The sequence below is a fragment of the Muntiacus reevesi genome, chromosome 6 (assembly GCF_963930625.1).
Source record: "Muntiacus reevesi chromosome 6, mMunRee1.1, whole genome shotgun sequence".
Classification (NCBI taxonomy): Eukaryota; Metazoa; Chordata; class Mammalia; order Artiodactyla; family Cervidae; genus Muntiacus; species Muntiacus reevesi.
The window spans coordinates 18,531,826-18,548,254 of record NC_089254.1 but is presented as its reverse complement, the minus strand read 5'-3'; the positions used below and the strand labels follow the sequence as shown (position 1 = coordinate 18,548,254).

Here is a 16,429-nt window from a genome sequence, read left to right as displayed (position 1 = left end):
TGAAATTGGCTTCTTAAAAGCCTGCCCTGTTTTGAATTGTTATTCTATTATGTACCCCAGGGCATTTCTTGAAGGGAGGAGTCTTCCAGTCCCGCAGACCTTGGGAGTTTGAAGTGCCCCTGTGCACGTTTTAAAGTTGCTGTTACTCAAAATGGCCACAAGGGGCAGCATGTCGTCATTCCCGACTCTGCTGATTGGGGCCCCGTAGACTTGCAGAAAGTGCTGCTCTGGGTTCTGAATGAGGGTGGAATGTGCCAGAACAAACGCCCACGGGCTTGTGTGTCGTTACTTCTTGCCCACGTCCCTTCACCAGCCAACCCCCCCACCCCAGACAAATCCCAGGCTCTCAAATCTGTCCTGCTGAGGTTTCTGTATCTGAGAAGGGCAAATTAATTCAAGGAGGCATCACCTGCCACCTGTCAGACCGGCCATGGTGTAAAGTTGCCGTCAGTAAATGCTGTAGAGTGTGGAGAGGTGGGAACCCTCCCACACTGTTTGTGGACATATAAGTTGGTACAGCCCTTTAGGGGTGCGTTATGGAAGCTGCTTAAAAGGCTAAAAATAGAACTACCGTATGATCTAGCAATCCCACTCCTGGACATAATTCAAAGAAGATTCATGCACGCCTACGTTCTTTGTGGTGGTGGTTACAATCACCAAGACCTGGATGTAACCTAGGTGTTGATGTAACTGGCGGAGGAATGGACAAAGACGGTGCGGTACACACACACAAGGGAATGTTCCTCAGCCGCTAATAAGAGCGAAGCGATGTCACCTGCAGCAACGGCGATGGACCTGGAGACTGGTATAAGTGAAGTCAGTCAGAGAAGGAGAAATACCATATGGTGCTCACATGCATGTGGAATCTAAGAGAAAGATACAAATGAACTATTTACAAGCCAGATACAGACTCACAAGAGCACAAACTTGGTTACCGGGGGGAGGGGTTGGGCTGTGGATTGGGAGCTTGGGATTGACGTGTGCACACTTCTGCAGATGATTGACAAGGCTCGCTGTGTAGCACAGGGAACTTGGCTTAGTTTTCTGTAACAGTTTAATGGGAGAAGAAGTTGAAAACTAATGGATACTAGTACAGGACAGGGAATCACTTCGCTGTGCACTTATAGCTAACACCTCGTTGTTAATTAACTACACTCCAATATAAAATTTGTTGTAAACAACTTGAAAAATTTCAAGATCTCATAGTAACATAGAACAGGGCAATTCACCAGTTTAATTAAAGCAAATTAGAAATCCAGTGGGAGGCTCCTGTTGTAAATTACAATCTATTCATTTCCACTCCTCTCGTGCTAATTTTTTCCAATGATGGGTTTTAAAAGCTAGCAACATATGAGCTAATAAGCTTAAAGAGTAGGATACTGAGGTGGCAAATGCATTTCAAACAGTTGTAATTATCTTTGGCAGAGTGTAGTTTTATTATTATAGTGGTTTATATGGCAAAATATAAAAATATATTTTATGTAAGTCAGTGCCTCACACTCTTTTACTGTTATTAAATCTTGGGAGCTTGACATAGATTATTTTGGAGTGCTAATTGTATAATTCACAGACTAACATTAAAAGATTGAGTTTTGTGTCAAAATACACTACGTCAAGTGATATGAGAAGAGAACTTAAGCCTAGTAGTAAAAAGGTGTGTTTTACACTTCCATGAAGTTTGCAGCCTCTGAGATGAAGTTATACTACACTCATATTGACAGGAGTTCCTCTATATCATTTTTAATAGTTTCTCCTGTATAATTAAAAACTGAGTGACCCAAAAGTAGCATTTGCTAAGGGATATAAATATTTCTAAAACTTTCTTTGACCGCTTAAAAATTCTTACTAGTTTCTTTCTCCCGAGCAATTCCAAAATTTACTAGAATTGCCTTCATTTTAGGATGACATTACATAGAGTAATAATGACACATGATAATAAAGACCTACAAAAATCACTCCACTTTAGTATAATACATGTATCTGTTTGTCAATAATTCATATCTTTCCAGAACTTCTTAATCCTGGCACAAGAAGTTTTTTCATTAATCAGATCTCCAGGCAACTTTGTGCTAACGTTAGGCATCTTCAGCATAATATAAGGCAATATAAATTAGGTGATATGGCAGAAATAACTAAAGTGATAAGAACTTCTTATGGATCTGTATTTATCAAAAGGTACTGTACCCTCTGAACAGTATCATCAAGCAGTGTCCTAAAGAATGAATTAGTGTATGGGAAAGGTGTATTTCATTAAGTTTTCCCTGTTCTGAAAATGGTTGAAGATGAACACGTACTATGACCCAACAATTCCTACAGAACTATAACTAATTTCTAGTTATATACCCCCCCAAAATACTATGTACGTTCACCAAAAGACTCATTCTAAAATGTTCACAACAGCAGTATTCATAAAGAGAAAAATTTACAACTCTATACACGCCCATCTATAGTAGAATGGATATGTAAATGGTGGTATGTTTATATAATAAAGCACAGCAGTAGCAATGAGCAAATTGTGATGGATCTCACAAACATAAATGAGTGAAAGAAACCAAACATTAGAAAGTGCATGTGGTTCCACTCCATGCATAGCATGGGGAGGGTTACTGAGATTCTGAGAACGCTTTGTCGCTTGATTTAAAGGTTGCTTACATGGGTATTTAATCCGATTGTGAAAATTCAGCTGTCTGTGCACTTATGCTGTGTCATCATTTTGCATATATATTATTCTTCAGTATATAATTGAAGAAAGTGGCGGAAGTAGACTGAAGATACAGGTCAGAGGAAATTGTGTGCGTTATTGCCACACCAGAGCAGACTGGTCGGCTGTCTCACCTCCACAACTTTGGGAAGAAATAGGAACCAAGCCTTAGACTTCAAGTTCTTCAAAATCTTGAATACCTAGATAACAAGACCTATGTCTATTTATATTTTCTTTTAATAGTACCAAGTGCTTAGTAAATCTCTTTATGATGATAATGACAAGAGCTATAGTAGTTGGTGTTAATTCAGTATTGTTGTCATTTAAAATAAGGGGAATCATGACAGATGAGCTGCTTTAAACATAGTTTACATTTGATATCATTGAACAACACAGAGCTTATACTCAGTAATATCTACTCAGAAAATAACACTATTAGCACAAATGTATAAACAGACTCTTGAGAGTCCTTGGACTGCGAGGGGATCCAACCAGTCCATCCTAAAGGAGATCAGTCCTAGGTGTTCATTGGAAGGACTGATGTTGAAGCTGAAACTCTAATACTTTGGCCACCTCATGCGAAGAACTGACTCATTGGAAAAGACCCTGATGCTGGGAGGGATTGGGGGCAGGAGGAGAAGCGGGCGACAGAGGATGAGACAGCCGGCTGGAATCACCAACTCAATGGACATGAGTTTGGGTAAACCCCGGGAGTTGGTGATGGACAGGGAGGCCTGGCGTGCTGCGATTCATGGGGTCACAAAGAGTCAGACACAACTGAGCGACTAAACTGAATATACATCTTACCGATATCATGTGTGACTGGCATAGCTAAAAACAATGCTTAATTGGCTTAAACATAAAATGATGATCTGGCTGGCTATTCTTTACAGATAAGGGTATAAACTACCAACCTGTGCTTTGCAGGGGACTGTTATTTGAAGGACTGGTCTTCCTGGAGCCTGTGTCAGCTGACCTGTGTGAATGGTGAGGACCTCGGTTTTGGTGGAATACAGGTCCGTTCCAGAGCGGTGATTATACAAGAACTAGAGAACCAACATCTGTGCCCAGAGCAGCAGCTGGAAACAAAATCATGTGATGGTGAGTGTGACCATTCATAACACCTATTTATTTTAGTGTTGTGTTAATAAGCAAAAGAAAAAGTGTAAATTTTTCTGTTAGATAAGGAAATTTGCTAAAATCTCACTTTTAAAAAGTTGAGAATTAGGTTAAGGGTATGATTCTGAATTCTAAAGATTCAGAGAAGAGTCTTGCCACCCTTCATAAGTTAGGTATGAAATACTTAAAAGTATCTCTAAGTTTTATGAGTTAAAGAAAGCTAAGATTTGGAGCATGTTGTTTGTACATACCTATAACAATCCTGATCCAATGTGAATCTAAAAATATCCTCAGTTTATTTAAATCAAAAGAAGAATTACAAAGAAATAGCAAAATGAGACATTTTACTATATTCTCAGAAATTGATAAAGTACTGGTAAGGATTGGTCTGAATTTTACATACAGAATATATAAAAATATATGTTTATGTGTCTGTGTGTGTATGTGTATACACAGAGTCATGAATCCAATATAAGCAATACATCACATTTACAAAAACCACAAAGCATTATTGTTACCTAGCAGAGAATGTCTTGCTCAACAAAAAACCTTCTCATCCTTGCTTATGTTCTGAAGTAATTAAGGAGCATGACATATATTAGTAAAGAAGGGCCAAAATCTATGTTACTGAAAAGTTGAGGAAAGCTTAGAATTTTGGAGAACAATGCTTAGAATAAAAGTCACCTGAGCTAGATGACTTAACCCAAGAATTATTGAATTATCCACCTTATTGATTACATTTTCTCAAATTTACCAACCATATTCTGGGGACAGGGTAAGTAAAGAAGGAGAAATAAGACAGCAGTTACAATGGATGAGTTAATTCCTAAGAAAAGAAAGAGAATTGTTTACCCCATAATGATAATTAGGAATCAGCAACAACAATTTCAAAGAAATTCTCTCATGCCCCCACAGAACTAAAAACTGAACGCTACATTTCTAGAGCATTAGATATCAAATGTTATGCAGGGTGCAGCAGGAAAGTATTTAGAAGGGAATTTAAAGCCTTACGTGCTTATACAGGAGAGAGAAAAGTGTAATATAAGCTTGACTTTCAACTCAATTTTTAAAAAAAAAGAAAGAAAAGGGAGATAGAGTATAAGCAATACAGATAAATACAAATTCAGTGAGATAGAAAATAACCAAGATAATCAGTAAAACCAATAGCTTGTTTTTTGATCAAACAAAGTAGACCACTCATGGAAAACTCAATGAAACAAAAAAAAAAAGAGGACAAAGTTATAATACTGATAGTGTTTTAAAAGTATAATTTCTGTGAATACATTTTGCTAATAAATATAAAAACTTGACAGCTATTTAGAATGTTATTTATTGAGAGTAATGGAGAAGCAAACCATAGATTCTGTAACATTAAAACCCAAGTGTATCAGATAGGCTCACACATGCACACACACTAAAACCTAATGGCTTTAATTTTGAGTCTTACTAAAAATTTAAACAACTCCCATTTATGTGAAATCTTAAGAAATGAAACAAAGTTAGGTAGGAAAAAAATGAGAAAAATCTCCCCAGTACAACAGCAAAATCACAAACAAAAATAGTAAACAATAAAAATACTTTTAAATCAAAATTTAAAATCCTCTACATAGTGAAACAGGAGGAAGGCATGACAACCCACTCCAGTATTCTTGCCTGGAGAATACCATGGACAGAGGAGCCTGGCGGGCTACAGTCCATGGAGTCACAAAGAGTCAGACGCGCCTGAGCACATACATGTAGTAAAATAGATCATAAACAAGGTTACCAGACAAGCCACAGACATAGAAAATATATTTAAAGTCAGTCTGAAGGAATTAGTGTCTAGAACACTTATCCTAAAATTTTTCAGCATTCCAAGACAATTTCACAGTTGCAAAATTGTGGAGGACCCCAAATGGCTTTTCTTTGATGTATATATATCAAACTTTTGCACGCTGAAAAATGACAACTGTTAAGTTTTTAAATATTTGATAACTTGCTTAAAACAATCACAAATCAATTGTATGTTATCATATTTCCCGAAAAATAACTATTTTCCAAAGCAAAAAGAAAGTAACTTTAATGACAAGCATGGTCTTGTTTTACACTTTTTCACATCTCTGTAACACCTGGCTTAACAAAAGACAGCTGGATTCTCTTATCTGCCTCTGCATTCAGTATATTGCCATCTTAGTTTAGTTTCTGTATGTGAAGGCAGTCCAGGCTTACTTACCCAGGTGTGTAGTTGGAGGGGAAAATCCTCACACACATACTCTGAGGGAATGCCAGAGGCATCCCTGGTCCCTGGACCATCATCTGAGAACTGTTATTCTAGAATCAAAAGTTCCCACAACTCAGAAAAGGCATAGATTTCAGTAGAAGGGTTGGGGAGAACCAGAAGATACACATACACAGTTCACAAGAGGAAATCTGAATGCTGCAAAACATTTTCCTTACTGTTTGATAGCTTTGGTGATGGCTGCAAGTTAAAATGACAAGATAGCTTTCCACACTCGCAAGACTGACAAGAAATTTAAATCTGAAACTTATAAATGTTTGTGAGGGTTTAGAGTAATAGTAACTCTTATTCACTGCTGGGGAGTATGTAAACTGTCACCATTTAAAGAAAAAAATGAGCTGTGCTTAGTAAAGTTTCAGCTATCTGTACAGTAATGCCCAGAAATTTCCCTTCTAAATATTTACCTTAAAGAAGCACTAGGAGGCTTGCACAGGCTGACCACTGAGGCACTGTTGTAATAGCATAAACTGAACACAGCCTAAAAGTCCACCCATAGAGGAAATAAACTGTAGTGGTTAGTATCACGGAATTCTATGTAGCAGTTAAAATTAATTGACTGTGTCTGTATTAAAAAATCACATAGAAATATTTCATCTATAACATTGACTATTAAGTTTCAAAAAGATATGTATCATGTGTCAGTATAATGCTTTTTAAATTTTAAAACTGCCTAAAAATAATGCTGAAAGTCATTTATGGATTACATATATTTTTATTATAGTTATATTCAAAGAATAGAAAGCCTGTCACAGAAATGCTTGTATCTACTTCAAAATAGTCCATATTGCAGGACAGACATGGAGGGAGATCAGGAAGAAATATAATAGGACATCAAGTTTGTTAATTTTTTTTACTCATCAACAAACAAAACTAAAGCAAATATGACTAAATGGTAATATTTGTTCAAATTGAAAGATGGGTAGTTGAATATATTTTTTCAGTTATTCTCTGTCTTTATTTGTATGCCTGATATAATGCTTTAAATAAAACATAAATTTAAATTGAAAATCTGGGTTCACATCAAATAGTATTGTAGCCGACTTGGAAAATTAGTTGACATTTAGGCATGCATCTGAAATTTTGTAACATCTATATGGCAACTTCAGGATGGTGACTTCAGGTTTGAATCATTCAGGATGGACTTTTTATCCCTTTTCAATTGTTTATAAATGTTTCGTTAATACCTGTCTCCATGATTGTCCCCCTGGCCTGCAGAATGCCTCTGTTAATGTGTCTTCTGCCCCGCAGATGGGCAGTGTTACGAGTATAAATGGATGGCCAGTGCTTGGAAGGGCTCTTCCCGAACAGTCTGGTGTCAGAGATCAGATGGTGTAAATGTAACAGGTAAACCTTCCATTCCTCTTTGTTCTTTGAGAGTCTTCCTGTAACACACATGTAATTGGTTAAAGAAAATAATTAAGAAAACAGATATTCCTTCAGGATTCCACATGTGGTTGAATTCACAACACCTGAGCTTTGTACCTGATGACCAGTGATAAATTATTTTACTTTTAAATGTTTCGATTAAATTCCGCCTCACCCAGCCATTTTAGATATTACTGTCTAATTCTAATAAATTACTATTATAAGTAAATGTCAGATTGTTTCCTTAAAAATCTCATATATTAATAACTTACTACATGCTAAAAAGTCAGTGTTTTGTTGACTATATCTGTTTCTGTGCCTTAGAGGCAATATATGCAGTCTAAAAATATTGCCAAGAGAATATGATTATACAAACCCAAATATTTTGCTTAAATTCAGAAATCTGTGACCTCTAGTTTTTTATAATTAACTAAGATACAAGACCTATTGGTATAAAACTCAAGCTCAGAGGATATGAGTAGGCACTGTACCACTCTGTCCCCACTCAAACCTCATTATACGTTGAAAGGAGGCATCCAAATGAGGAGCTTCTTTTTGGATTCCCTTTGACCCGAACAGACCCCATAGAATTAATCTACAATTACTAGAAGTTTCCTTATCTAAGTCCAGTAAATGCAAGGGATCCCAAAGACCTTTGAAGAGGGAAGAAAACTGACTCCAGAGATAGAGTGAGCCACCCTGCAAAAATTTCCATATCAAGGAACTAAGGTCAGAACGAGAACCTCAGCGTCAAGCCTGTGGACCCAGAAATGGGCCCCTGGTGTCTGCAACAACGTATTTCTGGAGATCTGTCCACAGGACTCTCTGTAGTGTAGCCTGAGGGTTGCGCGCTAACTATTCAGAGGACCTGCTGACTTGCTGCCATTGTTTTGACCCTCTGGCAGAAAAAAAGGTAGTGTGCATTTTGGTGCCTCTGAGTAATATCCATTTGTAAATTTAATTGTAACATCTACAGTAAGAGGACAGGATCAGGGATCAATATGCTTTTTGGAAAGCATAAATTTTTATATTGAATTTTAAATTACTTGCATTTACTGAAACCTAATTATGCATTTCCAGCCTAAGAAAGCTAGAGCAGGATGTCAAACTGTATTCTTGTGAAGATAAGATTTTATACATGAGCAATCTGGGTTAAGAAACACTTGATAATAGCAACTCTCAGTGGACACATCTATAATAAAGATAAGACACCTACCAGGAAACCCTTTGCTTTCTGATAGTGTCATTTTCTGGAAAAAAAAAAATCCAAGCAAGCCAGTCTCAGAGGTAGCATGGGGAGGCAGAGCTCTGGGAAGAGGAGCTCAGGCTTTCTGAACCTGAAGACATTAGAGAGGTGGTCCTTCCCAGGTGGCGTTCCTGGCAAAGAACCCGCCTGCCAGTGCAAGAGATGGAAGGGATGCAGGTTCAATCCCTGGGTCAGGAAGATTCCTTGGAGGAGGGCATGCCAACCCGCTCCAGTATGCTTGCCTGGAGAATCCCCATGGACAGAGGAGTCTGGCGGGCTACAGTCCACGGGGTCAGAGTCGGACACAACTGAAGTGAATTAGCATGCATGGATACCACTCAACTCAGGTGTTGAAAATGAATGTCTACCTTCTTCTTTAAACTAATCAGGAGTTTTACAGCTTTCCCAGCGAATTCTGTTAGTTTTCAGTGTTTTTTTCTTTTTTTTTTTTCGCAAATATGGATGCAAATAATCGTTGTCTGACTTTTATTCTACACATTACAAGTTCTTTTCACACTGAAATTGGGGCTATTTCCCAATATAAAGGTAAGTCAAATTTTAAAAGACTTACCTGTAGAAATCATATTTTCAATTTCTTTTCCATATAGTAGAGTATCCCATGTATTTATCCCCATCTAAAGCTGTTTTATAGCAAAAAAAAGATTGTGTAAATGATTTGTGATAAAACACTATATGCATTCTTCTCCCATGTTTTAGGAGAGATGAGACTGTTTATGGGAAGTAGACAAGCATGTAAAGTATATTACCTACCCTGATCAATTGTTCTAATTTTATGAATAGTTGTCCTTACAGGAAACTCACAATATTTTCCTTTGTCTTCATGTGTTTCATGATAATAACTTCAGTACAGCATTTCACTCCAGCTGCCTTGCAATGACTAACTGCTTCTCCATGACAATTTTTCTGTGAATATTTTGTTTATAATGTTAAGTGATAAGGCAAGGAGTTAACACCTTTAATTAGATTCCAGAGGATCATCAGTTCCATAAATAAAGGAAAATTTTTGCTTTGCTGAAATTCTGTGAAATTGATCAAGTATGGTTTGAAACTATGAATTCTTTACATGCTACCAGTTCTGTTTCTTAATGACATCTAGTCTCATCTTGAAAACTTCATTGTAACAACTGTGGCATATCTGGTACTAAACTGGAGAAGAAAGAGGAAATAAGAGGGGTCACTGGAGAACTGCAGAGTCAAGTTTAAACAACAGTGCAGACATACCACTTAGAAGCTGCATTTGTTTTCTTATATACCAAAAAAAAAAAAAAAAAATCCTGAACTAGTGACTTTCTCCAAAATATGTATTATAAAAAATCCATTTACAAGGTTGTCACATAAATCAAAAAGGTATCTTAAGTTGAAGACTGTTTATTCGCAAGACAAGGAAAGAATTTTAACCTTAAAAGAGAATTAAATCTGCGTTTGAATGTTGGACTTGGTCTCAGAAACTGTGATGTTAGCTTGCAGACAATTAGTACTTTCAAAGTATCAGCTATAAAGTCATCTAATCAACAGGTACTTACTGAGCACCTGCTGGGGTGGCCGTGCTGTGTCCTCTGAATGAGAAGGGTCTCAAGTTCCTAAATAAAGTGGTCAGGGTTAACCAGGGGTTCCAGTCAGCTGCCCTCGGAAGTCTGTGGGACTCCCAAGGAGGTTCAGGATTCAAAGACCAGTCTACAACAGTGGTGTTTGGTTTTTTTTTTCAATCACTGCAAGAGATGCTACTTACCAAAATACGATTTTCTGTTCTGCAGGGGGCTGCTTGGTGGTGCGCCAGCCTGAAGCTGACAGGTCTTGTAACCCACCGTGTAGTCAACCCCACTCACACTGTAGCGAGGTATGTGTGAATTCACTAGAGTAGAAAAGCCAGCCGCATCATTTGTCACCACACTGCTTCTGGTACAATCCACCCCCCCCACCCCGAAAAATGTCTTGAGGCATAAAAATTCTATTTTGGGACTTCTTCTTTTATCAGTACAAATAAATTTGAATGTACTTCCTTCTACAATTAGAATAAATTTGTATAAGGTACCAAAAACGTGTGTTCTTTTTTACATAGTGGTGACAGAAATTACGTGGAGTAAATTCCCAGAACAGTACTCCCTTAAAGCCTGCCCTTCAGGTCGGCTGTGGTACACTTACAAAGATCTCCTCGCATGTACAGTGTGAGTCTTGTTCTCCTGCAGACAAGGGTGTGCAGTTGTGAAGAAGGGTACACTGAAGTCATGTCTTCCAATGGGACACTTGAGCAGTGCACACTCATCCCCGTGATGGTGGTACCCACTGTGGAGGACAAAAGAGGAGACGTGAAAACCAGTCGGGCAGTGCATCCAACCCAGCCCTCCAGTAACCCAGCGGGACGGGGGAGGACCTGGTTTCTGCAGCCGTTTGGGCCAGGTGAAGTGACCAGACCGTGCTGATGCGGGATTCCTTGGCTGTATATTTAACCAATAATGAGCAAGCATTTTCTTAAGAGATAATTATGTCATCTAAAGTCATTTCTTTTGATACTGTCTTATATTCTTATAATTTTTATAATTATTATGAAAAAGGCAATCATACTCAAAATTCAGAGATATGAATCTGCTCTCTTCTGAGAAAAATTCTAGGACTGATAAATTTCAGTCATAAATTTAAGATTATTTCCACGTTGATTAAAGCAATCTAACAGTGAAAATATTAGGGGGAAAGTGTGTCGTCATACAGAACTAGAACACATCAAAACTATGACAAGACATTCAAGAATTTTCCATCTGACCACAGAGTGCTAAATATTTGAACCCTAAATAGGAAGGTCAGTAATGCAAGGGACGCTTGGCAGCCAGACCAATTTCTGTCAGTGCTTGGAGCTGCACGCTCAAATACTCAGAATCTGTACTAGGACCAGATACATGGGGACAGGCGTGGAGCCTTCCCGTCTCAATGGGACAGTCTCAACTTGAAGACTGACCAGACCCATGGCATTAAACAGACAGCTCATATCGTATCTAGTAATGGACTTGAAGCCTGGAGGCTGATCACATTCTATCCTTACTCTGTACATTCGGTCTCCTCAGTTGATTCAGCCACATACTCATCCCTGGAACTAAGCTGGTGCTTAAAAATGTGCCACGGGAGCTGTATGTAACTCAGGTCATGCCACTTCTCCTCACACCCTAGAGGGATCACCACTTCATGACCAGAGGAAATTGCCAGGCAAAGCAAAGCATAAACTACTTCCTAACTCCGTTAGGAACTTGACGAAGGAAGGAAAGAATCTGCATAGCTGGCACAACTGTATTTTTAATGCATGGAGTCAAAACACTTTACCTTACTGGTGAATCACTATTGGGATTTTTTAAAAGTATTTTCACTGCTTGGGTGATTCATACATAACCACATCACCCCTGACTATTAGATTTGGATCTGAAGATAAAATTTATTTTGTAAAGCTGACCTGTCTGTATAAGCATGGGAGGCTCTCCTCAGTGTCCGAGATGGCAGACCAGCAAATGGCCATTTGCAATCTTGCCCTTAACCAAGAATCCAAGCAGATCTCCTCATAGCAAAACTGTTTTTTTAAAGATAACATATTATTATTGTCATTTTTCATTTTATACTTTTCCTAAAATGAACATTTTAATATATTAAAAAGGATACATTATAAAAGCATACAATTAGATGTTGCTCTTGTTTTCTGAAAAACCCAAAAATATATGTTGAACTTCTCTCAGAACAGATAAACCTAACAGTAGAACAGTTCTTTTGATTTTGAACTCACTCAGTTTTTTAAAATATTCAGAATTGAAAACAAGAATATCTAGAATATTAACTTGGTTTATTTCCAGCATATGAATGAACTCCTAAGTTGATCCAGCTCTAGGCAAAATCATCATCATCATCATCATCATAGTACTGATTTGCTTTTGACATCTTTCAAATGTTGGATAAACCAGTCTCTGTGGGGTCAGTTTGCCCAATCTATAATTTCAATATTAAAATTAATGTTTAGCTGGTTGGGTATAACAGAAAATACATGTTGGTTTGAAGAACAAGTTAGGCAAAATCATTAATACTATCACCCATTTGAAGTTTATGCAGAATATAAAACAGAAGTTCAAAGAGAATGAGACCAGAAAACCAAATTTTAAAAGTTCCTGTCATAAAACTAGAAAAAAAAGTTCCTGTCTTGTCTGATTCCATAAATAGAAAAGATAGAAAAAAAGTTATTTTGAGATTTTTTCATGTGTTAATCAAACTTGGTTATTTTTACAAATGATATTGTCAAATTAATTTTAAGGCACACTCTAAAGTATAAACTAGATAAAGGATTATTAATTCCAAAAATGTTAAATGTATTTACTTTCAATTCATCTGAAAAAATATTTAAATGACAAAATTTACATTTAGATACCTGTCAGCATCAAAAAAGTTGTAGGAATTTCTTGAAATTGCATTATTTTCTTCTCACAATTGCCATTCTGAAGATAGAATGAAAATCAGAAGAAAAGATTTATATAGCATAACACATATGTTGAGTTTAAAGTAAAGTCCATATAGGAAGTAGTAGAAATTTAGACATATTAACTTGAAATCTGAACTCAAATCACAAAATTATTTATCATTTTGCAATTCAGTTTTCATTGATAATTTATCTTTAATGAAAGAGCATCTAACACATAATAATAGCAGCTTTGCATTAATCATTAACTCTGCCTAAGCAATAATTCATTTTGAGTTTTGAAAGAACTTGGTCATATGTGACTGGTCATTGGTCGTAGTTAAAGATTGTAATATATATAGCAGACTAAGGTAAATTAATGACCAATATCTATTCTTCTTAGATGGGAGACTAAAGACCTGGGTTTACGGTGTAGCAGCTGGGGCATTCGTGTTACTCATCTTCATTGTCTCCATGATCTATCTAGCTTGGTGAGTGTTTAAAAATTTAAAAATCTAAGGAGATCTAAGGAAATACTTTCAATTGGCCATAACCAGGAACAGCAATCTAATGTCTCAAATAAGTATTCCACATTTATTTAGGGTTCATCTGAGTTTCTGAATAAGCATAGATGAATAGTCTAAAAACCAGTGAATCTGAACCATTTAATATCTGAATATGAGCCAGAACTGCCCCAGGTCATCTTCATAAATTGTTCCCCCTGGTTATGTAAGCACCATATGTTACTTTGTATACTTATAGTAAACTGTACATTTTTTATTAAGATACTACTGAGGAAGAGATTATGATAATACCTAATTCAACTGTCTTTTAAAACATAAGTTGTGTTATTTATAAAAGTTTGTGGACAAATATAAATGACTATAACATTGTTCCATTATTAGAACCAGAAAAATTATATCTAGATAGTTTATCTTTTACAGAATAATATACTTGAAGGGTTCTGGTTCATGTTTACTCAGAGCATAAAACTGAGGAATTCAGAAACCAGAAAATCAAATTTGGGGGTTGAATTTAGAAAGTGTAGGCAATTAAGCAATTTTTAGGCTTATCAGTGTTTCAATTTTTTTTCATTTAAAGCAATAAAAATTACAATTGAAGATTTTCTTTCTCATAGTTTTATTGATTTTTTTTTTTACAGCAAGAAGCCAAAGAAACCCCAAAGAAGGCAAAACAACCGGCTGAAACCTTTGACCTTAGCCTATGATGGAGATGCGGACATGTAAGTCTTAACTTACCCTGCAGCTTCCAGTTTCAGCTCTCTGCCTTTGCTGTAGATGTCCAGAGGCCACAAAGCTATTCAAACTGTGTGGATTAAACTACAGTGTTACTTCTTAAAAGACCATCATTAAGGAAGGAGTGAAAATCACAGTGCCATTGGATATACCAAGACAGTACCACTTACATCGAAACCATCAGCCCTGAGAATCCTAGATTTAGTTGATACATGATGCATTCTGAGAGTTTTATGTGATCTTTTCTGAAATCTACCAACGGACAATTCACCTTCATCTCTAAAAACATGACGGTGGGATTGAACAGTTTAGGATGCCTGATACAAGCCTCTCTGTCTGCAGTGTTAACCCCCTAGTAACATTTTCGCATGAAGAGTTTAATACCAAAAGCTCTACACTGCTATATTCAAACATAACAACATGCCTACTCAATTGAATGATACACATTATTATGTCAGATTATATACTTGTTAATAAGCAGTTTTAATGGTGGCTAAAAATAAGCTCTAAACTGAGCAGAAAACCCATTGAATAAATTCAGCATCTTGGTGGTTGATAATAGTTTCACTGAGCTGCATTTCAGAGGCAAAGACCCTTTTGTAAGACTTCTTGTCTCTCTCCAAAGTGCGAATGCTGGACATGTACTAGTTCTTTAGAAGAGTCCTCAAGTTCAGTATTTTACAATGGTTATTGTCTGGAAAACTAATTTGCTTGTGTTAATACAGTACATTTCTACTTTCCCTAATTTTCAAACTGGTTGCCTGCATCTTTTTTGCTATACGGAAGGCACATTTTTGCACTATATTAGTGCAGCATGATAGGCGCTTAACCAGTATTGCCATAGAAACTGCCTCTTTTCATATGGGATGAAGACATCTGTGCTCAAAGCGTCGTGGAGCCATTTACAAGTTCTTGTGTCCTGAAGAGAGTAAAAGTTCCGCTGGGATGGCGACAGGATGGAGTTAGCTGTTATATCTGCTGTATACATACTTCCTCATCGCTGCAGCCATTGTGATATCAACGACATGGCGATAACTTAAGTGTTTAAGTCCCGAACTCATTAACCCTCCAAAAGATGGATCCCTCTAGTCAATTTCTAATTGTACTCTGAAGGCTGTTTATGACTAGATTTTTATATTTGTTATCTTTGTTAAAAAAAGAAAAGAAAAGAAAAAAAGGAGCTGGTTGTCTTTTTAATTTTGAGCGGATGGAAAAAAATAACTTACTGGTGATTTTTTGTAACTAAAAGAAATCAAAATGGTCTGATTTTTTTTTTTCTCCCAGATTTGTTTTCCTACTTTCAGATGGAATGTATTTCAAAATCTATAGTTTAGTTTTTCTCAGTGGTAAAATTTGAAGCAAGTCTTTTTAATGTATGATATCAAAAACTAGAATTTTCAAAAGAGAAAAATAAATATTTTGTCCAGGACCTCACTAAATATCTAGACCAAGGGTAGCACATTTTTTTTTTTCTTTGTAAAAAGTCAGATGGTAAATATTCCAGCCAGGTCTATGTTGCAGCTTGTCCATTCTGCCATTGTGGGAACACAGCCATAGACAATACACAATACAGCACATAGAGAATGATCATGGCTGTTTTTCAATAAAACTTCCTATAAAGTCAGCAGGCCACATTTGCAAATTGCGACTTGCTGATCTAGAGGTTTTGTCCAATGCTAATTCTCCATCACGTCATCTTGAGTTTTCACTCATTTGCCCTCTGACTGTGATCAGTGTTTAATTTCAAAACCGAAAAACAGTCATATATTTTTCACAAATGTAGCCCTGGGAATGGCACAGTAAAATGATATCTAACTTGGCCGGTTTCTTGCATATGAAAAGAAAATCCAAAAGGTGCCATTAAAAAGCAATACCATTTTTCAGGCAACAACCTTTGGGAGAGGGGAGGACATCAGATGTTCAGGTCTTTAAAAAAAAAAAAAGTATCACAAGCCATTTTATCTTAAACATAGCTGTGTTGGTATACAAGTGATTAGGACTAGAAGGTATTTCACCTTCGTAC

At 36.8% G+C, this 16,429-nt stretch overlaps 1 protein-coding gene across 1 annotated transcript in view; it reads left to right on the top strand.

Annotated features, from left to right (window-relative positions):
* Positions 1–16,164, top strand: part of THSD7A (thrombospondin type 1 domain containing 7A) — a 444,687-nt gene extending 428,523 nt beyond the window's left edge. The window contains exons 22-27 of the mRNA XM_065939654.1: positions 3,629–3,802; positions 7,347–7,442; positions 10,485–10,567; positions 10,917–11,127; positions 13,554–13,641; positions 14,313–16,164. Of these exons, the coding sequence (XP_065795726.1) occupies positions 3,629–3,802; positions 7,347–7,442; positions 10,485–10,567; positions 10,917–11,127; positions 13,554–13,641; positions 14,313–14,397 (737 nt within the window). The 3' untranslated portion in view covers positions 14,398–16,164. The remainder of the gene's footprint in view (positions 1–3,628; positions 3,803–7,346; positions 7,443–10,484; positions 10,568–10,916; positions 11,128–13,553; positions 13,642–14,312) is intronic.
* The last annotated feature ends 265 nt before the right edge of the window (positions 16,165–16,429 follow it).